At 38.4% G+C, this 25097-nt stretch overlaps 1 protein-coding gene across 4 annotated transcripts in view; it reads left to right on the forward strand.

The window, feature by feature from the left end:
* The window catches only part of LOC127453285 (transcription factor HIVEP3-like), a 133820-nt gene that overhangs the window by 104773 nt on the left and 3950 nt on the right, over window positions 1-25097 (forward strand). For all 4 annotated transcript variants that reach the window (XM_051719539.1, XM_051719541.1, XM_051719540.1 and 1 more), the window contains 5 exons: window positions 8591-13195; window positions 13344-13486; window positions 18968-19143; window positions 19676-19777; window positions 21348-21952. In XM_051719539.1, coding sequence (XP_051575499.1) covers window positions 8996-13195; window positions 13344-13486; window positions 18968-19143; window positions 19676-19777; window positions 21348-21952 — 5226 coding nt within the window. In that variant the 5' untranslated portion in view covers window positions 8591-8995. The remainder of the gene's footprint in view (window positions 1-8590; window positions 13196-13343; window positions 13487-18967; window positions 19144-19675; window positions 19778-21347; window positions 21953-25097) is intronic.

A 25097-nucleotide genomic window follows, 5' to 3' on the forward strand; every position in this document is an offset into this window, starting at 1 on the left:
TGATGATTCACAATAGTATTCACCCTTGAAGCACTGTGACGACAACGGTAAATAAGAAAGTTAGAAAAGAAAGTATCATTTTTGGTCAAAATCGATGTGATAAGGATATGACGATAGCTTTGGTTTATTGCCTGGTAACAAGCACTCCCATGTTAAACATTTTGGGAGTCATTTTTGACTCTGAGCTCAAATTTAATCGGCAGATAAATGCTGTTGTGAAAAACAGTTTCTTTCAGTTAAGATCTATTACAAAGCTAAAATCTATCCTTTCTTTTAAAGATTTGGCAAAAGTTATGCATGCTTTTATTTCTACCCATTTGGACTAATGTAATGTCCTGTATTTAGGTATTAGTCAGTCCTCTGTTGTCCTTTTAACAAATACTAAAAAGGGGTCATATTACACCTGTTTTGGCATCACTACATTGGCTACCAGTAAAATTTAGAATCCACTACAAGGTTCTACTATTTGTTTTTAAAGCCTTACGTGGATTGGTGCCAGTGTCCATTAAAGATTTAAACAACCTTCACCAATCCCAAAGATCTTTGCATTCTACTGACCAGCTGTGCCTCACTGTTCCTCAGTTTTGCCTGAAGTGCAAGGGTGACCGTGCTTTTTCTGTTGCATCCCCTAGATTGTGGATTGTGGAACTTGCCTCTGTCTATTAAATCCGCTACCTGCGTTGATGCTTTTAAGAGCAGCCGTAAGACTTATTTATTCACATTGGCTTTTGAATAAGTAATTTAATATTGTTAATGGTAATTATTGTGGTAATTGTTTTAATCTATGTCTTTTTTCCTTGTAATGTTTAAATGTATATCTCTGTACAGCACTTTGGTCTACTCTTGTGGTTTTGTAAGTGCTTTTTAAATAAAGTTGAGTTGAGTTTGCAAGAGTTATGTAAATTGATAGACAGATATATCAGCCAGGGTGTTTGTTTGGATGATATTTTAAGACTAGTGCATTGTCTGATAACAGTATCCACTTGTCTGATTAACAAGAGTTACATCCCCCAAAATCTACCAACTGCCTTGTTAATGGATAAAACAAATTATGTGTTCAATATGTTTATTTTCAGTAACATTGTGTAAAAATAAGTGTTTTATTTCAGCAATGTTGTGTTGTTGTTTTGTGTGCATGTGTGTGTGTGTGTGTGTGGGCGGGTTTGGGTGGTTTACGAGGACATTTTGTTAGGTTACAAACTGGTAATTACAAGGGTATTATGCTATAAATGTGGTTTGAGGACATTTCTAGTGTCCTCATAATTCAAATCACTTAAAAAACATACTAAACAATTATTTTTATTTTTATTTTTTTATTTTTTATGTAAAAATGCAGAAAGTTTTTTTGTGAGGTTAGGTTTAGGGGTAGGGTTGGGGGATAGAATCTGTAGTTCATACAGTATGAAAATCATTATGTCTATGGAGAGTCCTCATAAGGATAGCCACACCAGCGTGTGTGTGTGTGCCATTGTAAATATTGTTTGCCATCCTTAATAAATTGTTATTGTGCATACAGTGACTCTAAAAGGTATTTGGACACTGTAGTCACACTTTAAAATGTGTGAATGTCTGTGCATTATATAACAAAACAAAACATCAAACCAAGTAGAATTTATTTGAAGAAATATAGCACAAACCCTCTTTTAAAGCAAAACATTTCACTAACATGTTGCTAAGTTATAAACAAAAGTTGTCAAATTCCTGAAAACATGGCCATAGTTAATGTGATGAACTACAGTATACCTGTGGTTACTCTGTTAGTTCACCAGTGTAAACTTGAGGGAACTGACTTTTACTCAAATTATTAAAGGGGACCAGTTATAAGTAATTGCAAAAAATGCTTAAGGAAAGTGTTATTTTTAAGAAAAGCTCTAGCATTCTTTGTTTGTAAATGCCACTTGCTTTTTTATATTTTGTTATATCATGCAGTGAAATACTGAATCTTTCAGTGTGACTTAAGTGTGTAAAAGTGTCAAAGTAATTTTTGGGAGACACTGTTCATTTGAATAATATTGGCTGTCTGCCACCCTGCTCTCTAGATATTGAGAATTGGTCATTGGAAAAACCCTTACTGATTGGCCTTTAGTTATGGGTTGCTTTTTGGCTTGTAGTTTGACAAGTGACCAGTGATTATTCCATTGAAACAAAGTTGTTTCCTGTGTTGGACCTGGATGGTAAGCAACACGGTTTAGAGGGGTCGTGATATCTCTCCCCCCATGATCTTTCCTGAGTGTTGATGTTCGTGCCAGTACAGGCAGGGTGGTGAGGTGTACCTCTGACTCCTGCAGAGTGACATTCGGAATGGGCGTGCTTGCGGCATGGGCCAGTGGCACCACCTCCACCGGTATGTCTTTGATGAACATGTTGATGTCCCAGCTAGGGGACACATGGGGTTATGAGATGCTGCCACTGGCCTGTGGAGGTCAGCCTGTTTATCTGCTTCCTTTTGCCGGTGTTCCACTACACTCAGAGAGGATGCTGGGGTACAAATTTAGACCTCCAGCTCATCCTCCATCTGCCGTGGCTAGCTTTGGGCCTGTCTCCATGGGAACCAGAGCCTGGCTGCCAGGAGTACAGAAACTGGAAAGAGAGGCACTTAATCTTATCAAGAATTTATCCATCAATATCCTTTACAATAAAAAACATTTTCACTATTTTAATGGTCCCATCACTATGACATAATAAAGTCTAGTGTTGTCAAAAGTACCGGTACTTCGGTACCAAGTCGATACTGAAATAAAAAAGATGTAATGATACCAGTGTTTCTGCAGTACTGGTAGTACCGAGCACCGACTCTCTCCGGTACCAGCGCACAATATGACTGACACGATAGCTTTAAAATGCTCACAGGCTTATTTTGAACATGTGCCCTGTTACTCGTTTTACACTGAAATGGACAATTAATCAAATTAAAATTGTGTTATGTCCTAGTGTGATTTACTAAAGTGATAAAGGCTGAAATCTTAGTGTGGATGAGCCGCATACTTTAATGAATGTATAAATCCGACCGATCATACACTGGAAACTCCACAGACATTGAGAATAATTCACGCTGTATGAGATGACCAAGTACAGCACTAATCCACTGTAAAGCGCATATTACTTGTAGACTATATATTTAAATATTTAAATCACAGCATTTGCACTTTAATCTCAACTGAAACTTTATTTATATAGCATTTAAAACAACAGAGTTTACCAAAGTGCTTCACAGTAATAAATGTAAAACATAACATTTCAGCATTACCACATACACAAACACAAGTAATCTAAAATACAAACACTCCAAAACTATGTCCTACATTTCATTTGTCAGACTCAAAGGCTGAGATTGAGACGTAAAGAGATGAAATTTCAGACATGACCTTAAAGTCTTATTTGATCACACTAGGCCGTGTCGCGAACTGTTAATCAGGAAAAGTGAAGCTTCCGGAAAAAAACACACATCATAATAAAAGCACAAATCAAAATAAAAGCTAGATGCCTGAAATTGAATAAATTGGGACAGAAGTATATAACAACTATATAGTAAAATGTAATATTCACTGTAATAAATAATAATAATAATAATAATAATAATAACTAAGCAAAATATTACAAGCAAGACTGCTGTTGAATAAAAGTTTGGGGGAAAAAGGCAATGACATGTTGAAAAGTTCTATTTTCACTTGTTAAAAGTTGTAAGAATTAATTGATTAGACACCATTTTGATGATGAAATTAAATTAAACTAAAACATAATAATAATTATTAAACTATGATTATTAAAATAATTATTAAATTATTAAAAATAACTAAACTGGTGTGTTCAATAGCACATTATCTTATTAGCATATTTTTGCTGTGGTATTGAAATTGGTATCAAGAACCGTGAAATTTCACTGGTGTCTGTACCGACTACTGAATTTTTGGTACCGTGACAACACTAATAAAGACAATGAATAGTATTTGATATGCAGTAAAATTTGATTATCATCTTAGTTCACCCAAGAATACCAATTCTGTCTTAACTTACCCTTATGTTGTTCCAAATCCATAGACTTTCTTTGTTACGTGGAACACAAAAGGAGATGTTTATCAGTGGGTTAATCTCAGTCATCATTCAATTTCATTGCATCTTATTCTATGCAGTGAAAGTAAATTGTGACTGAGGCTCAGAGATGTGTCCCACAGAAGATTGAAAGTGTGGGTAAATGATGACAGAATATTAATATTTTGTTTAACTATTCCTTCAAAAGAAAGCATACTGCCATCAACGTGGTCCATAATTTTGTAAGTATTGTTTGTAATTATACGAGCATTAGACAGAATGAGCTCCTTGAATCACGATGGTCTCCTTATTTACTACAGTCTTGACAACAAGCTTGTATGTCGCCTTTAGAGTCCTTGAATCCTTGAAAACCTTTCATTGATTCTGCAGCAGAACCCAAGTTACACACCATCTGGGTCGGCTTACCTGGAAACTACTAGAAACAAGAACCAACCACATCCAATTGGAAGATATTTATATCATTCTAAAAGGGTTAATTAACATACAGTGAACAAGGTGACAATATGTTATCAGTTCTGGCAAGTTGTCAGTAGGACACTAGAGGTGTAGAGAGAAATGTGAGATTTCTAGATGGGGGAGCTTTAAAATGTGTTTTTTTTTTTTTTTTTTTCCGTTTTTTTTTGCACTGCTGTCTGGAAGCTTTGGTTAGGAATTCTGAGAAGTGTCTTGACAGCTTTTAAATGTGTTATTTCATATTAGTTGAGCTCATTCTCTGTATGATATGTGAAATGTGCAACATCCAAAGGGTTGTTTCCTGGTTCAGTGATGGTTTGATGGATTAAAATCAAATTACCATTCCAGCAAATCTTGAAAGTGAAACCAAACCTAAATTACAATACTGGCTTTTCACACTTGAAATTGTTAACTGTCATTTGTAATCCTTGGTAAATTCTGTCATTGTTTACTTACCCTCATGTTGTTCCAAACCTGCATGACTTTCTTCTGTGTAACACAAAAGGACATATTAGGCTGAATGTTACCCTCAGTCACCATTTACTTTTTTGCTTTCTTTTTACATATAATGAAAGTGAATGGTGGCTGAGGCTGACATCTTGCTCAATATCTCCTTTTGTGTTCCGAGCAGTACCACCGCTACCTAGATGCATATTAAGCAGTCTGCGTAGGGCACTAAGTACCCAGGGGGCCACCATCTTACCCTAGGGGGTCACCAGAAACTCCACCGGCTGCCCTTACTCGCATGTTATATGTTATTCAAGAACCCGGTAGCAGTCGCGTAACACTGTCGATCACCTCATACTCGCACTTTCTCACTGCGCCCCGCTCTCGCACTCGCAGATAGTTCACCCACAAATTTAAATTCTCTCATCATTTACTCACCCTCTTGCCATCCCACTTTTTTTCTGTAAATCTACACTTTCACTTTCGCATTCTGGTATGGAAGTGACTTTCACTTTCACATTAAGCCACCTACTGGTTGGGGCTGATTAAAGTTGGAGATTTATAGTAAAAAATTTACTTTAATATTGATCTGTTTCTCACCCTCACCAATCATATCACTTCTGAAGATATGGATTTAACCACTGGAGTCATATGGATTACTTTTATGTTGTCTTTATGTCCTTTTTTGACCTTCTGAATTCTGGTCAACATTCACTTGCATTTTGAGGACCAACAGAGCTGAGATATTCTTCTAAAAATCTTAATATGTGTTCTTCAGAAGAAAGTCAAACGCATATGGGATGGCATGAGTGTGATTTTGGATTAACTATCCCTTTAAGCATCGAAAAAGGTAGTGTTAAAGTGGTGCTAACCCACTTTCAGAATTACAAGTGCTTAACCCAGGGTTAAAAGAGTCCGTAACCCGGGGTTTCAAAAAACATTAAATGTCAATGCATCAGGGTCTGCATGTCAGCCTGAGTTTTATGATACTGCCTCTCCATTCATATGTTTAAGAGACAGTGCTTTATATTATTCCATTCTCCTTGAATCTTCTGTTGATCCTTCACTTGTCCTCTGCCTAGTTTTGTTCTTCCCGCGTCTCTCTGCTATTGATGTTATGTGAGCCAGACAGAAAGAGAAGGACTAAGTATCCAGAGTCCAACCTCCAACCCTTACTCTCCTTCTTCCTGTCTCATGCCTCAATCTCGTTCTCCTCCTTTCTTTCCACTGTTATCATCATCATCATCATCAGTAGAATTCCGTATTTCACACATATTTAGATTTACATGCATACAGGTGTTGTGAGTAAAAGGTGAATGCTTCTAGTGTACTGTACTAGTCAAAAGTGTGGACAAACCTGTTCATTCCTTATTATTACTATTTCCACATTTTTGAATAATAGTCGTGTCAAAACTGTAAAATAACACTGATAGAAGTATGGGAATTATGTTGTAACCAAATCTTATATTTTAACTTCTTCAAATTAGCCACCCTTTGCCTAAATTACAGCGCAACACACTCTGGGAATTCTCTCAAACAACTTCATGCCACCTGGGTGTGCTTTTTAAACAACACGTTCCCAATTATGTAGGGAACTTGGCTGCTTTTCCTTAATCATCCGGCCCAACTTTTTATGAAATTTCATATATGGGCACAATTTCTATTTGTCCACGAAGCTCATTTCATGCATTTTTGGTGCATTAGCTCTGACACATTAAACCCACTCTGTAGTGAGAGATGTGGGTTCAATTCTGGTCGGTGTCATGTTCCTATCCCATTTTCTCTGTCTCTCTTCCTAATTTCCTTTCGTATCTTTACTTTTTCTGTTTAATTAAAAGTAAAAAACAAAATAAAATAAAATACAGAATAAAATGAACTGACACTGATTATTAGTATTCTGAACATTAATAAACTGAATTAATTTTTGTTTACTTTTGACAAATTATTCGAAAATATGGTAAATTTGAAATTTGTTGTGCTTTTTGTTTTGTTATTTGTTTCTCTTTGTTTTGTTTTTTTTGTTTTTTTAATGTGTGCTTGGGAAATTTTGTAATGGTAGGTCTCCCAATCCAGTGCGTTGCACATAGATCGCTATGAATAATTAATATAGTGCTTTCCCCACCCAAAATGCTCTTAATTGCTCTGTTTAAGAGCCACATCAATATCGTGTCAGAGATCATTAAGCTGTCTCGCACTGATATTGGATGAATGAACAGACATCCATTACAGAGTGACAATGTCTCTTGCCTTTTGCCTTTAGTCTCTTGTGCCTCCACCCCCTATCTAAATGAGTTTCCTAGTTTATATCTTTTAGTATCAGTCTTCGTGGAAATTCCAACAATCAAGCACAGTTTAATTCTACATTACACAGCATGCACCATACACTGTAATGACCCTCTGTAAATCAGAGAGATTCATTATGAATTTGTGGTTCAATCCTTTCATTTAAAGTAGGCAAAAATACACCATGTCATAAATAATGATGGTCTAGTGTTGTTGCTTGCTGTTGATAAGAACCACTCAGTAACCAAAGCCTTCCTCTGCTCTGAGAAAGCTCATTAAATTGTTGCGCATCACTCAGCCCGCACCAGCTGTTTGGGAAAGCAAACTCAGTCAAGAATCTGTCAAGTTATTTCAAGAGGAAAAGGAATGGCTTTTTTACCTCACTGCTTTTCCCTCAGTGAACTGCAAGTAATAAAACCACAGTTGCTGTAATTTTAAACATAAGGGAGAAGAGGAAGATACCTAATTGAAAATGATAAATAGCATAAAAAACAAAAACAAAAAAACACTGCATGCACATACCAATCACACTGTGTCTAGTATTACATGATGCCAGTTTAATCAGGTACTTGGAACTGAATTATAGAATCACTCAGAAAACTCCCTCTTACTTTGCTGTTCTTTTTCTTGACCTATGGAGAAACCACAGAGCATTCAAAATAAACTAGAAGAGCTAAAGTTTGAGTTCAGCATGTGGCAGTTATCTCAAGATGCCTAAAAATGTGGTCTCATTTGCTGATTGAACTCCTTCTGTGGAAAAAGATAATTGCACTTCTGAACACCCATGTTTATATATTGTAGGCATAAATGTTTTGTCAGACTGGGGTTTGCCACGTTCAAGTAAATTTAAGGTTTATAACAACTTTTACCTGCAGTATTCATTATGAGTGCTTGGAAGTGGACTAAAGAGGTGGCCCCAAGCACTCCTAATGTCTTGACTTGGTCTCTTTTATGTAAATTACATGCAGGCAAACAAGACTAAATTTGTTTTTAAGCTTTAAGTCCTATTCCTTGTTCATCCAAATTTCTGTTTTGGTTTCGATTAAATGACAGCTTAGAAAAAAGAAATACCTTGTAGGTCAACGAAAGGTGAAAAGAAGCAATTTCATTTTATATACACTTATGAAATCATTTTGAAACCACTGACTCTACAATAGCTTGAATCACTTTTGAGTTATCAGGCTCCGCTGTGTCCAGGCTATCAGTACCCAGCATTTATAAAATCTCAGAGTATTGTTTGAGTGGTTTTGCTAGGTTAGTTTCCTTTTTCTATTTTAAACATTGCAGTTTTAACTTTGAGTAGCTTGCCCAACACTGCTCATAACACCTGAACACTTCTGTTTCTGTGTCTCTGCAGGGCCAGTGACAAATAGGGCTTGAAAAATGATTCACATGTGAGCAGAGCAAGTACCTCAGAAGCATCTTGAGACATTCTTTGTCTAGACCCATTTCCAGGCATCAGCCCAAAAGACACACAATGATGAATTCCATGGAAGCCATTTGTGAAGAGGAGGGGAGACATTCAGCACACAACCAGCACTCGTGTATATGGCGGCTACACACAGACACTCTTTAATTATGTCTTTTTCAGTCAAGACATCATATTGTATGTGGAACATTAATTATGGCATAATACAGTTATCCCCTAAAGTGCAAGTAAAAACTATTACCTATCTGAGAAGTACTGATGCAGTGATGTTAATTGGATTGGTGCTCACAGGAGCATTCCTATTGCATCTGTGAGGCCTCCTCCCCATATTCTATGGAGGCGGAGGAAAGCTGGTCGGCTGATGGGAAGAGGTCTGGTGGGCAACAGCAGCCATTGTCAGAGTCTTTGTTAGGGGCACAGCTTCCTCAGTTACAGCAACAAGTTACCTCGCAATCTATCCTTGGATCTCATGGCCGCCTTCAACACAGGCAGCCAAAACGCTTCGAAATGCTCCAAAGGCAGAAGCAGCAGAAACAGTCACAGGCAAGTGTGTCATCTTGGCAGCTTTCAGGCATACCTGGTCCTTTAAGAGGCAGCTGTTCTGGCCCGGGCGATCGATCTCCCCAAATTCATAATGTTCAGCAAACTCAATCTCTGCCCAATCAGGAAGAACAGGAAGGCACCCCTTGTAGGAAAGAACGCAAACCCCAAAAACCAGGGAAATATGTGTGCACATACTGTGGCCGTCCTTGTGCAAAGCCCAGTGTCCTTCAAAAACACATCCGATCTCACACAGGAGAGAGACCCTATCCTTGTGTCCCATGTGGCTTCTCCTTCAAAACCAAAAGCAACCTGTACAAACACCGCAAATCCCATGCACATCGGATAAAAGCAGGCATGGCCTCAAGTCGTGAAGAACCCAGTTTTAGCGGGCCTGAGGGTGGAGCCTTGGGAGATGAGCAAGAAGAGTGTACAGAAGGAGAGAGTACAGGTTCTGAGGATGAGACTGGGCAACACGTACCATCTACCTCACAGGGCAGGCCAACTCTGAAGAAAAGTTGTAAGGTGGAATTGTCATTTGCAGAGGAGGTTCCCCAAACTGAGGATTCACATGCAGTCAAGCAAAGGTTAGCAATGAGGCTAAGTGAAAGAAAGCGAGCTCCTAGGACATCTTCAGATGAAACCCGATCCTCACTGGGTCCCGGCAGTAAGGGCAGCACAGAATCTGGCTATTTTTCCCGTTCTGGAAGTGCAGAGCTCTCCCAAGTGAGCCCACCAAATCCAAGTGCTAAAACTTATGCTGAGATAATTCTTGGAAAGTATGGACGACTAGGACAACAGCAAAGGATTCCACATCAACAACTGCAATTATCTTCAGGCCAACAGGAAAAATCAATCCATTTCACTGTTCCTAAGACACAAGTTATTGAGCATATAACCAAACTAATTACTATAAATGAAGCTGTTGTGGATACAAGTGAAATTGATAGTGTCAAACCAAGACGTTCATCACTCTCTAGGAGAAGTAGCATTGAGTCTGTCAAGTTCTCCTCACCCAAAGAACCCTGTGTTTTTGAACCAAAAGGAGATGTCCCAGGCTCTTGTGGCTCTGCAGATCAACATATTACTAGTAGATTTGCAAGTGAATTCCCAGGCTCATACTCTGCAGATGCAGTTACATTGGCTAGTCAGAGCTCCAGCTCCAGTGCTGTTCTGTATAGAAGTCAATCAGTGCCATCCTCTGCTGACACTTCAGATACAACCTCACGCAGCTTTCGTCTCAGTCAATCTTTTGATGAGCAGCAAGCCATAGCAGCCGAAATGAGGATTGACCCCCACCAACGAATGTTACGACGCCAACCCGCTATTGAGGTGCCAACTGGAGTGGACCTCATTACAGAGGATGCAGGCCCTTCTTCCAGATTGAAACAGTCAGATCCTCAAAAGAAGCAAGAAAAGGAAATACACCTTTATGAGTGTGAAATGTGTGGGACTCGCTTGAAGAAGCAGGAAGCTTATGCAGCACACAGAGTTGCATGTATGATTAAAACTCCACTGGGTCCTCAGGTTGAGGAGGGCAGTTCTTTTATTGAAACTCATTCACAAATGATGAGCTACAAGTTTAAAGACATGGCCATGGCTGTACGCAAGAGGAAAAAAAAAGAGGAAAGTCTTGAGGACGACCCTCCCAGTCCAGGCCCAACAGCCGTCTCCTTCAGCACTCAGATCCCATCAATGCTAGGCAGTACTGATAATCAGGGCACACCTGCTCTTTCACAAAGTGAGTCAGAAAAGAGGGGTCCTTGGAAAGAAATTTCTGTTATCCAGCATACCAGATCCTTTGAAAAACAGGAAAGCATTTCTATGGCAAATCAGGAAACAGAGAAACAAGAGCCATCACAAGAGCCAAAACCAACCTCCATATCTAGGTTAATCCGTCAACCCAAAATTCAAGTTCCAGAAATCCTGGTTACAGAGGAGCCAGATACTGAGATGGTGTCACCTCCAGGGAGCACATGCACCTCCAAAGAGTCAGAGAAGGTGGAGGAATTCCAATGGCCTCAGCGCAGCCAGAGTCTGGCCCAGCTTCCTGCAGAGAAGCTACCACCAAAGAAGAAGCGTCTCCGTTTAGCCGAGGCAACCCAGTCATCAGGAGAATCTAGCTTTGAGTCAATATCCTTGCCACACAGCCCAAGCCAAGAGAGCAATGTTTCCCATGCCTCTAGTCGGTCTGCATCCTTTGAGGAATCAGGAAGGCCAGACTCTGAGATGCAGAGTGGTACCTGGAGCTCCCAAGGGTCTCACATGCTGACTGTTCCATCAAGTCTCCATCAACACCATCATTCTCACAGGGAGATGCGCCGTTCCACCTCTGAACAGGCACCTGCAAGTCCTCAACATCCTGGACATGTAGAAGAAACAAGAAGTAAATCTTTTGACTATGGATGCCTTTCTCTACAGCGCACCTCTGCTACTTGGAAGGAGAGGAGGAAATGTCTCTTGGTGAAGCATGCAACCCTTGGTGAACCCGATCAGGAGGAACCATCTTCTACACCACTTACTAAACCTGGCATCTCAGCTGTGTGCCGTTCCTACACTGATCATCCTCCACTTACAATTACAGAGCATGGAATTGGAGGCAGGACCTCTAGGATTAGCTCTGAGTATATAGGGAAGACCTTGCAGCTTTTCCAATCCCCTCTTTCTCTCCCACCAGCAGTTTTTCCCCTACAGCAAGCAAGTCCTAGTTTTTGCTCCCCAAGTCAGCTCACTAGATTCTTTCCAGTCACTACTGCAATATCTGGGATCCTTTCAACCCAGATGTTTCATCAAGCCTTCATTCACAGTGAGCCACCACAGCTGCATCCAAGACCTCTTGAGTATTTGGAACAATTAGGACTACCCCTTCAGCCATTCTCCACTTTATTTCCTCTGCAATCAAGGGACGTTACTCAAAATGTTTGCTTTCCCATGCCAGGTGGTCTGACTATTCAGGTCCCCTCAGGGCCTCTTTTCAGGGAGTCTAGGTCATCACCTTCCTTCTTGCATAGTCCTGGTCATTCACAACAGCAGCTTATCCTTCCCCACAATCCTCATCCCATTATTGCTCCATGTCTTGAACAACTTGCCCCAGTGGTTTCTCTTGTAGTGCCTGTGCGCTTACAGACTCACATTCCTACATATGCTAGTGCCATGTATACAACCATCTCACAGATTTTAGCCACAACACAACATCCAATCTGCTGCACAGCTATGGTAATCATGGGTAAGCTGGAAGACAGTCTTCAAAGATCTTACCTCAGGCTGCCCACCACAAGTCCCAAGAGCTATATTTCCATGTCGCTGCCTCTGGAGCATGGAGCAGGGACTTCATCTGATGACAGCTGTGGGCAGCTTGGTGCTGGTGGAAGTAAGCGAATACTGTCACCTGCAGGTAGTCTAGAACTCAGTTTAGAGGCCCAACGGCATCAAAAACGGGTTAAAGAGGAGGAGGAAAAAGAAAAGGATGACAAGGAATATGAAGATAACAAATGTAATGATAAATCTCAGGAGGGGGAACATGGTAAAAATAAGCTAACAGTGGAGACAGTGGGGAGGGAAAAAGATGCAGGAGAAGTCATAGAATCTGACATGTTAAGCAAGCAGGACAAAACACAGCACAAAACTGAGCCCTTAAAGCAGGAGGAAAGGAAAGAGGTAGGACACAGGTATGTTCCAAGGATAACAAGTCCAGATAGAACCATGGACCCCTCATACCCCAGTTTGCATACCACTACATCTGTCAGCTGGTGCTATCTGAACTACACCAAGCCCAACCCGTCTACACACAGAGATGCACAAGCCTCTGTCTATTCCTCGTGGAGTGTTAGCATGCATAATCCCAATCTACCTGGCTTGTCCACCAAGATTTTACTGTCTCTATTGTGTTCCAAGCAGAAACATAGTGCTGAGACATACACTATAGCTACAGCTCCACCACCAAACACTGACAAACTGGTTCCCACAGGGAGCAAGAAGGCCAGCACCTCACAGGTAAACATCACTGTAATTTCCCCATTTCTGTCCTATAGAAATAAGTCCAACATATTGAAATATTACGTCATTTTAAAATATGTGGTTTTAGTCATGTTTGTAGTTGTACTGCAGTGTTGGTGAATTAACCTGTCTGTCTGGAGTGTAGGTACATGCCTCCCCACCTAACACACCTGTCAAAGTAAAGGAGGAACCACCAACTGAAAGAGAGGAAAAAGATAATACTGCTGATGACGAGCCTGTTACCTCAGCAGCAAGTGAGGTGACACGTGTTTGCATTTTTGAGGGCGGGTGAGTAAAGAACAGTAAATTGCTACTCATGCCTGTGTGGGTCATTACTATTGTGCAATACTTTTTCATGTCTCCAACATATTAGTCATAATTAAATTGGATAAAATATTACACCCATTTTCTACCTTTTTGAACTAATCATAGTATTTTCCTTTTTTCTTTTCTTTTTTTATCCCCTTTTCTCCCCAATTTGGAATGCCCAATTCCCACTGCTTAGTAGGTCCTCTTGGTGGCGCGGTTACTCACCTCAATCCAGGTGGTGGAGGACAAGTCTCAGTTGCTTCCACTTCTGAGACAGTAATCCAAGCATCTTATCATGTGGCTCATTGTGCATGACACCACGGAGACTCCCAGCATGTGGAGGCTCATGCTACTCTCCGTGATCCACACACAATTACCATGTGCCCCATTGATAGCAAGAACCACTAATCGCGACCATGAAGAGGTTACCCCATGTGACTCTACCCTACCTAGCAACCGGGCCAATTTGGTTGCTTAGGAGACCTGGCTGGAGTCATTCAGCACACCCTGGATTCGAACCCGCGACTCCAGGGGTGGTAGTCAGCGTCAATACTCGCTGAGCTACCCAGGCCCCCTAACATAGTAGTTTCCTTTAGTTTTAATTTTAAGCACCTGAGCTTGACCAGAGCATGTTTCTAAAAGTATTGTATACCCTTTTATAGAAATACTTAAATTACAACAGAGGCATATCATTTTTTTAAAGTTACAGAGCTGAAAAGGTACTGGATAACAGGAAAGACCTGTATACTGTACATACATTTATTGTCCAAAACATAAGTATATAGTATTTTATTTATACAGTATATAGCCTTCACAGTTTGCAGTCATGTTAAAGAGTCCTAATAGTGCAGTTTATGCATAATAACTGGTGGTGGTTGAGGAGAGTCCCACTATACTATGTAAAGCACTTTGAGTGCCTCGAAAAGCGCTATATAAATGTAAGGAATTATTATTATTATTACTATTATTATTATTATTATTATTATTATTATTATTATTTCCCCTGCCACTTAAGTGCATTTTTTAAGTGGTAAGTATAGCAAAGTTACTCAAACAGATGGTTTACTGTTAGCGATTTGCTTTATGAGTGACAAAGACATGGCGGTACAGGTAAGGGTACAAACCATTGGGGACTTTATTCATCGTGCTTGGTTCTGTTGTCTGCAGAATTCACGCCTCTGCTCAAAGGCATGAATTTGAATGGAGTAGAGAGAGTGCTGATAACTTACTGACAGCAGCTCTGCAGATTTATTTTTGAAGTCTGCTGCTCATTAGTGTTGTGCCAACAACATCGCTGCATTGAGCAGTTGAAGAGTATGAAAACATGTTTTTATCTTCAATTGACTGACAAGAATAACCACTGAAATTTAAGCTCCACATGTAATCACAGTGAGATTTGTTGTTAATATATTAAGAATACTAATTGTAACATGTAATGTATGATTTAAATGGCATTTTTGGTTTTAAAAGAAAAAATCAAAAGGATGGATGAATGGATAATAAATGAAAGAAAGGCAAGCTGACCTGTAAACATCAAAAGCTTTGGATTCATTAGCTGAGTCTCTTGCATTCATCTCTCAATGTGTTTGAGAGCTTAAACTGCAGCAACAACTCACAGCCTTCATTTTTTTCCCTGCTTCCTTTGTCTCTCTCACTGCCTTTATTTTGCTTGTACGGTTCTTCCGACTCACACACCCACACATTCCCTAATCACATCAGTCTCTTCGCTCTCTTTCTCTTTCTATACCTGTCTCTCTCACATACAAACTTCACGTTGTCTCCAAAACCTCTCACATCCTTCAGCACCGTTTTTTCTTTTGAAACTCATAACTGTCTTTTGTGCTTACTTTCTTCCATATTAGTAGGAGACAATGCCACTGAAGCAGGGTTGTGTTGAGTTGAATTGGGAATGGCTTTTAAATTTAAATTCAATGCCAAATTATTAAAGTAGGATGCAGGATGCTGAATTATAATTTGAATTTGTATTTAAGAAAGTAGAATAAAAGTTAATGAAAAATGGAATAAAATTCATATAACTCCTGCATGTGTATTTATTCAGTATGAAGGGCTGTTCAGTATTCACAGTGCTTTTGTTCTCTGTAGAGAATGCTTCACCAAATATTATCTGTGAGAGATCTTTAATATTAAGAAGTGTATAGCTTAATAATAATAATAAATATAGCTGCAAGCAGCGATACCGGGGTCAAGCCAATTATCGGCACCATGAGCAGCAAAAGAAGCTTTGTGACATGTTTTTGGTTAGAGTCTGATGAACAGTGTATGAGGAGTAACTAAAAATAGCTAGTTCTTTGAATTTTTGTCCAGTATGTGGTGCTGTTCTGAAACTGCTCAGGTAGTATCTGGGCATGATGGTTATCATTCAGGAAAGCGTTCTAGAGTTATAAGCCAAAATAGCCATTTTTCTTTCTCCTGACCAGTAGGGGGCAGTGCACCAAAACACTGCAGGTAGCCTCATGGCCTAATGGTGATGGCACGTACCAAGTTTCGTCCCAATCCCTCAAAGCATTGCAGAGATACAGCCTCAAGTTCAATTTTGTGCGTTCTTAGTTGAATTTGAAGTGCCATTCGAAAACGGTATGGTTTATCAATATATCATATCGTTGGACTCGCTATACCCCACTGAATCTAATGATGATTTTATGTCAAACTGTTCAGAAGTTATAAGCAAAAATGTACTTTTTCCATATCGTGACCACTAGGTGGCACTGTTCCGAAACTAAGCAGGCACCCTCGAGTCATGGTGCCTATGACAAATAATAAGTTTGGTATGAATACGCTAAAGCGTTACGGGGATATACCCTCACGTCCATTTTGGCATGCTCTTCGTCAAATTCGTTGAAGTGCCATTCGAAAACGGTATGGTTTACTTTTTTTTCATGAGTGCCTCTAGATGATGTAGGCCAATTTTTGTGCAAATCGGACAAATGGCCTAGGACGAGTTTGAAAAAGTAGGTTTTTCAGAAAATTCAAAATGACTTGAAGTCTTGAGCCAAGGAATCAAAGGAAAAAATTATTTCGTTTCTAGGACTCACAGTTCAAAAGTTATTAACCACTCTAAAGTGAGTGCAAATTTGGGTAGTTGGTGGCGCTAGAGGGTTTGAGGTAGAGATGGCAAATTTGCTGTGGTAACAGATCAGACTGTCCTCTATCTGTGTGCCAAATTTCATAACTTTTCCGCAAGCTGTACTTTGGGCTGCCATAGACTCAAGAGCGGAAGAAGAAGAATAAGAAGAAAATTAATGAAAACAACAGGGGTCTTTCGCCCCTTCGGGGCTTGACCCCTAATAATAAATATAGCAAGCAGCAATGATCAGGGCCAAGTCCTGCTGGCATTCACTAAACACAATACAAAGAGCTCCGATACAACAGGGTCACAATGTTAAGACTAGTTGAAGTGGGGTTTTCACCCAGTCTTTTGAACCACAGTCCAGAGCTTCAACCACTGCACGCCACACAGCTGACAAGTCTAAATGGTGCTAAAGAGACATTGAAGTTGAGAGTACAAAATAATTGCTGAGAAAATGTTTGGTTCCATCTAAGTGGTTTGAATTGAAGCAGAAATTATAAAGTGAAGTATGGCCTACATTGTATTAAGCACAACATAAAGACTCTGAGGTCAACAGAAGTTAAAAAAAATATAAACCATTCTTTGGCCTCAGACTCACTTTTGAACCATAGTCCAATTCTTTAACCACTGTGCCACTCAGCTGATACATTTCAACAATGCTAAAGAGACATGACAGTTTAGAGTGAGCACACAAAAGCATTGGTTAGCATACTAACCAATTAGCATGCTAAGCTCTCATATCATGTAGCATGATAACCATGCTAAACAGACCATTTTCTTTTGAACTACAGGTGATGCTGTCTCCAAACTGATCAGGTACCCTCAGGACCTGTTGTGGGTGAAGCATACACATTTTAATTCAAATTAACAAGGTGTTCAAAAGACATATCCCTTTATATAATAAATCAGAATGTCAGAGAGGCAATATGCATGAATTTGGAAAATGTGGTATCATTGGATTCCAAAATACCAAGCTTATGATTTTAGGACAAATGGTTCAAAAGTTACGGGCCAGAATAGCCAATTTTGATATTTTTTTACCCATAGGTGGCACTGTCACCAAACTTTGCATGTACCCTTAGATCACAGTCCCTAATGAAGCATATCAAGTTTCCTTTTGATAGGATAAAGAATTGCCGAGATACAGACTCAGTTCCTGTTTCATGTCCACCATGTTAACTTTGCATTGGCATAATTTCCGAATGGTTGCACAAATTAAAATGCTGTTTGGTCAGTTCTGTTCAGCTCAGTCTGAAGATTAATTTGAGCCAATGTTTGGGCAAATCTGACAAAGTTTGAAGGACATAAAAAGCTTAAACTGTAAACATCATCATCCAAGATGGCGGCCACTGTAATGGGCGGAGTTTTAAGGTAAGGGGAATTATCAGGAGGAGAATCATCAGGAGTATTGAGGAGTAACTATGGAAATTTTTTCATGTCTATTATTAGTAAACCTGTTTAGTTATAGCACAATATATTATAAGCACAACAGAATCTTGTGATGTCATTATTTGCATAGAATTATCTAAATTATTTAGAACATTTGTGGTGTATGGAAAACATTCAAATCAGTTTTTTATGGCTGTTTTGACAGTATTGAACTTTGTTTAGAGAAATGTGTCTCATCAATTGAGGGAAAAGGTATTCTACATATCGGTACAGAAAACAATTATGTTTTTGTAATTATTACAAATTAATGGTGTTTTGTTGCAAAACTTGTGTTGGACTAATGTAAATCTGTTAAAAGACTTATTAAAACTATTATTAGAAGACTTTATTGGTGTCATTCATATTGCATTTGAAATGTTCTAAATAAAGACTTTCATACAGAGTGGAGCGTACTAGGTTTTTTTTTTTGTTTGTTTTTTTTTTGTGCCTAGAAACAGATGTTTAGTGAGACATTTTAGAACTCCCCACCCCATCCTTTTTTACACTTTTCATAAAAGTCTACAGATAGCTTTCAAAATGCATATGCCATTAACACAAGCATTTCTATCAGGCTTAGCTGCTATAGAAAGCAGATGAGGATTCATTCTCTAGCAGTCAATAATGCAATTATACATGAATGTATTCTTTTCATGTGCAGGACTCACTGCAGTGACTTATAAGCCTGTAAAAAAGATGATCACCCACTCGGTTTTGGAATCACAAAACCATACTTGCTTTTTATTCTTTTTTTTTTTTTTTTGTGTGTGTGTGTATTGCAAAATGTTTAATTATATACTAAAGTATTTTTCAAACATATTTCTATCAAGTACATAAATATAAATCATAAAAGTATAAACCTTTATAAATCTATGATCTGTTAAGTGTATTAACATCTCTCTTTGCATGTCTTTCTCCTGGTCTGGTGCTCTCTCTGACCTGAGCAGGTATAAGTCAAATGAGGAGTACGTGTATGTGCGGGGTAGGGGAAGAGGGAAATACGTGTGTGGGGAGTGTGGGATTCGCTGCAAGAAGCCCAGTATGCTAAAAAAGCACATTCGCACACATACAGATGTCCGTCCCTACGTCTGTAAGCACTGCAAATTTGCCTTCAAAACCAAAGGTAATCACATATCTCTTTCAATTTTATACCATTTACTATTTCAGCTAGCTTCTGTATGGATCATAAGCTTAAAGGGGCGTTCAAACATATAACGCTTAAATGGATAGTTCACCCAAAAATAAAAATTTCCATCACTTACCCTGTTGTTGTTCCAAATCCATTTGAATTTCTTTTCTCGATGGAACATTGCATCTTTTTTTTTCCATTCAAATTAAAGTGAATGGTGACTGAGGCTAACATTCTGCATAACATCTCATGTGTTTAACTGAAAGAAAGTCATACAGGTTTAGAACAATATGGGGGTGAGTAAAAGATGAGAGAATTTTCCTTTTGATCTATCTCTTTAAATAGCTTGAGATTGCTATAGTCTTTACTACTTGACTATATAAGGAGGCAGATCATTTAAGCTTCCCATTGGTATTTGTCGCTTTAGGTTGCTTAGTCACTGAAAGTCCACACACAAAAAAGTGTCATTGTACTGTATGTTCTTCAACATGTCCAGCTTTGAGAATGTATATCTGTTTCCTCAAAGGGAACCTTACCAAACACACGAAGTCCAAGGCCCACAGTAAGAAATGCCTGGAGATGGGTGTGTCCGAGTCAACTGTGGATGAGCTGGAGACTGAGGAAGCAGGTAGGGTCGCAGAGAAGAAGTGACATCTTTGCTGTTGTGTAAAGTTACAATTTGATTATAAATTTTACTTCCCACATTTCTCTTGTGACTTGGGAGAGGAAATGTGAATTTGCCTTTGTAAAATATAATTCTGCATATTATGTCTACTTGTCTAGATTTATGTGTATATATTATAAATATTATACTCTTTTGAAACATCTCTGAATTTTAGTGTGGTTTGTTGTGCTTCATATACAGAGTTTGATACTGCATGTATCAAATTTAAGTATTTAGCTTGTGGAACAGTGGTTCAGATGTTTTATCATCAATTAAAAACTCTTAATATACTTTCTCTTTGGACAAAGTACTTCAAAATTTGTTCTACCTAGATCTTTTGAAATTATGTTTTTGCTGTTCATTGGTGCCAAAGCAATATCTAGTTTACCATGCGGTGTGCTTTAAGACTTAAAAATTGAAAGGAGGCATTGAAAATAGTTTACCATAAAGAGAAACAAGACTGTGACCTTCAGTTTCCTGCATTTACCGTGTTTATATATTAAGCCAGAACTGAAAACTAAACTGCCCTTCTCCATGTCTCTGTCCCTTTCTCTGTCTCTGCATTTGTCATCTCCAGAGCATTTTAGAGCTCCAAAGACATCCCATTCAGCCACACTCCATTCACTTGATTTTACATGTAGCTGATGAATGAAGCACAGCCCAATTAAAAAACACAAATGCTTTGTATTTAAATGCTATATATAGCCTTCCAAGGAAAAATGTATGTGCAGAATATATCGGTTGATTTTGTTTTGGTTTTGCATCTATTTCTTTGTTCATATGTATCTGTCTGCGTCCCGCAAGACGTCAAGGAACACCCACTACATGACACGCCCACTTCAAATAATGCAGGCAATGGATCATAATGTGATTCTATAGGCTAAAAGAATTATTAAAATCCAACACATTCGCTGTATGATTCATGTTGTCTTAACAGTGTAAGCATAACAGAATAACTTAAATTATCTGTCAAATATATTCTTAAGATATAAAAGATTATTTTTTTCTCCAGTTAGTTCATAAACTAATCTGTTAGCCAATTAGCTTAGCATACCACTAGCTTCTTCTCCACTTCATTTCCTCTCACTGTCACCATCTAGTGATACGGCAGTATAATTGTATTCAACTGAACTTTTAAGTTGCTGTATTTTTAATTATATCACAAACTTTAAAAAATGTGAATCTTTGTGGTTAAGGCTAGGTTGAGGGCGCTTACACAGAGTTTCCCCTCTCTGTCCTTCCAACGCACCATCCCCATTGAAATCAATGCATTTGCAGAGTTCTCTGAAGCAGCGTTAACTCTAGTGAGTAGGCGCCCTTAGGGATAGATGTAAAGTTGCTGCGGGACTGCAAATAAACAACAAACACAGTGTATGAATTTGACATCCAACTGTTGCCAGCCTTAAGCATTTCGCTGGTTTGTTGAAGGGGGATGTAACTTGTAGTGGGCGTGTCTTGTGGTAGTCTTGCAGGACGAAGACAGAACCTTCTCCCTTTTTTTGATGATGAACAGATGTCAATTTCTGTCAAACAGGAGGCAGTGAGGAGCGAGTATGTGAATCAGAAGACCAGGAGGAGCACCGGTTCTCTGATCCTGAAGACTCTGAAGAAGATGATGAGGATGAAGAAGATGACTTCTCCTCCCATGATGAACCATCCTCAGCCTGTTCCACTGACACTAGGCAATCCACAGGTGACATATCTGAAATTGGGCATGGCTCACAGATGGACTCATGTGATCAAAGAGCAAAAGAGGAATACTCCTCACCTTGCAGGATTTGGCCTGTACAAGCTGTATCTCCAAGCAGCAAAAGAGCTTCATTCTCTTACAAGGGCTGGGATGTTTCGCCTAGGGCCTTTTCTCCAAGCAGTGAGGGCTCACCTCTTAGAAGTTTGTCTCCCAGGCTTGACTTGTCCTCACCTAGTCGTCATCTCTCTCCCTCTCCAGAGAGGGGCCCATCACCCATCAGGGCCCTCTCCCCACTCAGGCCCCTTTCACTCCTGAGGCCTGTTTCCCCTATCCGGTATAGGAGCACCAGAGCTCTCTCTTCTTCTACATCCCTTAAGCCCCATCGACAACACAGCTCTCCTGCAGGGCTTCACTGGGAGCCTAGCACTCCAGCGACAGAGGCTCTACAGGTGGGCTTCACAGACACATTACATGGTATACCTAGAAAGCCAATATCTTAGTCAGTACTTAGGCTTTGTTCACACTGACTGCACACAGATCTGATTTGGTTTTCAAATACGATCTTGTAGCACATGTATGCATAGATGCTACATGTACTCAAAAGGTGTATAAGATAACATAAACAGAGGAGACATTAATGTATTGAACACATTCATATACAGTACAGTATATGCTGTTTCCAAAACCACTAGTTCATGCATTCTCAAATTCACTGAAGACTGAATATAGACATGACACTGATAGCTATATGTGGAAAGTTTGTTAGATGATAAACTGTAGTAAGCTACAGTATATGAGGAAAGGAAGTTATCTATGTTAGTTACATAGCTGTTTTAGAAAAGTTAGTCAGATGGTTCAGTATTGTAAGCTATATGAGGAAAGTTAGTTCAGTGATATAGTAAGCTTTATGAGCAAAGTTAGTTAGATAACATAGGTATTTGAGGACAGTTATTTTGCAGACATAGCTTTTTGAGGAAAGTTAGTCAGATGGTAGAGTTAGCTATATGAGGAAAGTAAGTTAGTTGGCTATTTTAGAAAAGTTTGATTAAATAGATATATGAGAAATGTAAGTTGGATGTTATAGTTAGCTATACGAGGAAAGTTGATTAGATTACAATTAGCTACTTGAGGTGATGTTGTTAGCTATATGAAGAAAGTAAGTTGATATAGTTAGTTATGAGGAAAGTTAGTTATTTGTGGAAAATTAGTTAGCTGACATAGCTATTTGAGGAAAGTTATTCAGATGGCATAGCTATGTGAGGAAAGTTATTCAGATGTTAGATTAAGCTATATGAGAATAGAAAGTTAGTTAACTATTTGTAAAAATTTGTAAGAAATAGATACAGTATATGAGAAAAGTTATTTGGATGATATAGTTAGCTATTTGAGGAACGCTGATTAGATGATATAGTTAGCTACTTGAGGAAAGCTAGGTGATAAAGTTAGCTATATAAGGAAAGTTAGATGATATAGTTAGCTATATGAGGAAATTTACATGATATAGTTAGCTATGTGGAAAATTAGTTAGATGGTATAGTAAGCTATATGAGGAAAGTTAGCTGACAGCTATTTGATGAAAGTTAGTCAGATGATACATGTTAGCTATATGAGGAAAATAAGTTAGATAGTTAACTATTTGAGAAAACTTGGATGAAATTGATATATGAGGAAAGTTAGTTGGATGTTATTGTTAGCTACACTACCGGTCAAAGGTTTTGTAACACTTGACTGAAATGTTTCTCATGATCTTAAATATCTTTTGATCTGAAGGCGTATGCTTAAATGTTTGAAATTAGTTTTGTAGACAAAAATATAATTGTGCCACCATATTCATTTATTTCATTATAAATCTAAAATGTAATATATATATAAAAAAAAAAAAACGTTTTTGAAATTGATGACTTGGACCAAATAATAAAGAAAAGCAGCCAATAAGTGCCCAACATAGATGGGAACTCCTTCAATACTGTTTAAAAAGCATCCCAGGGTGATACCTCAAGAAGCTGGTTGAGAAAATGTCAAGAGTACATTTCTGCAAATTCTAGGCAAAGGGTGACTACTTTGAAGATGCTAAAATATAACACAGTTTTGATTTATTTTGGATTTTGTTTAGTCACAACATAATTCCCATAGTTCCATTTATGTTATTCTATAGTTTTGATGACTTTACTATTATTCTAAAATGTGAAGAAAAAAAAATTATAATAAAGAATGAGTAAGTGTTTCAAAACTTTTGATCAGTAGTGTATATGAGGAAAGTTCAGTGATATAGTTATCTGCGTGAGGAAAGTTAGATGTTGTAGTTGACATACTGTAGAAATAGATGATACAGATAGACAATACGGTGCACATGATATAGTTAGCTTTATGAGGAAAGTTACATGATATCTGTACGTGGAAAGTTAGTTCATGTACAGTAGCAACTATATCATCGAACTTTACTCATATAGCTATGTAGCATACATGTAGCATCCCAAATGGCAATTAAAATACTTGAAATCTGATCTTAATGTTCAGACTGATTTTGATTGGACTTCAAACCACAAATGTGGTTTTGAATGTGGTTTGGATTGGGTTTGTAAAAAAAAAATTATTGGTAGTGTACATTTGGATAATTCGTTTTCTCGTTTTTGTCTTCAAAACAAAATAACCAATGAACCATTCATTTATCACATTTCCGTTATCTCTCTCTATAACATCATATCAATTTATGTTGTATCTGCTTGTTTTGTTTTTTTTTGTTTGTTTTTTTCATTCTCTCTTTTGAATTTTTTTCATTCGTAGTATCACATTTTGCTTTCCAGTCTTTATTCAATATGCCTTGTTGATGAGAGAGGTCAACGGAGAATGGCCAGACTGGTTTGAACTGACAAAGTCTATGGTAACTCAGATAACTGCTCTGTACAATTGTGGTGAGAAGAATAGCATCTCATAATGCTATTCTGAGATGCGGGTTGGCGCTGTTTTGGTGGCACGCGGGGGACCTACACAATATTAGGCAGCTGGTTTTAATGTTGTGGCTGATTGGTGTATAATGGCGTATTAATATTAAATACCATAATCAAATTGTGGCTAGAAGAGCCTTACTTAGGCTATGTACAACAATTATTTTACTTAATTCCCATTCAGTTTTAAACACATTTGCTGTCCATAAATAATATTTTATTGCATAATGGTTGAACGCATATAGTGAAGATAGGCTAACATCTTCTCTGTGTGCAGATCATACAGTCCAGATGTTAAAGAGAGACAACTGCATAATAGATAAGGGTTTCATTTTATTCAATCAGTTCATGGTTAGATGTATCCTAAAAATAAAATGAAAACTATTTGTAGCCATTAAAAATGTAAGGTTCATTATGATCTGTTTAACACATAGCATACTGTATATGGACACAAATTTACACCCCTACAGATATTTAACTTTTAAAAAGGTATAGGCCTACAGAAAGACATGTCTGGTAAAATAAAGTCATTTCTGACTGTAGCCATGGCAACGTGCGCACCTGAAACCGCATCGCGTGCACCGTATTGACTAAAAAAACAAACAAAAAAACAAAAGAAATGTCCACGATGTGATAAACTTGTGGTGAT

This window comes from Myxocyprinus asiaticus, chromosome 15 (genome assembly GCF_019703515.2).
Source record: "Myxocyprinus asiaticus isolate MX2 ecotype Aquarium Trade chromosome 15, UBuf_Myxa_2, whole genome shotgun sequence".
Lineage (NCBI taxonomy): Eukaryota > Metazoa > Chordata > Actinopteri > Cypriniformes > Catostomidae > Myxocyprinus > Myxocyprinus asiaticus.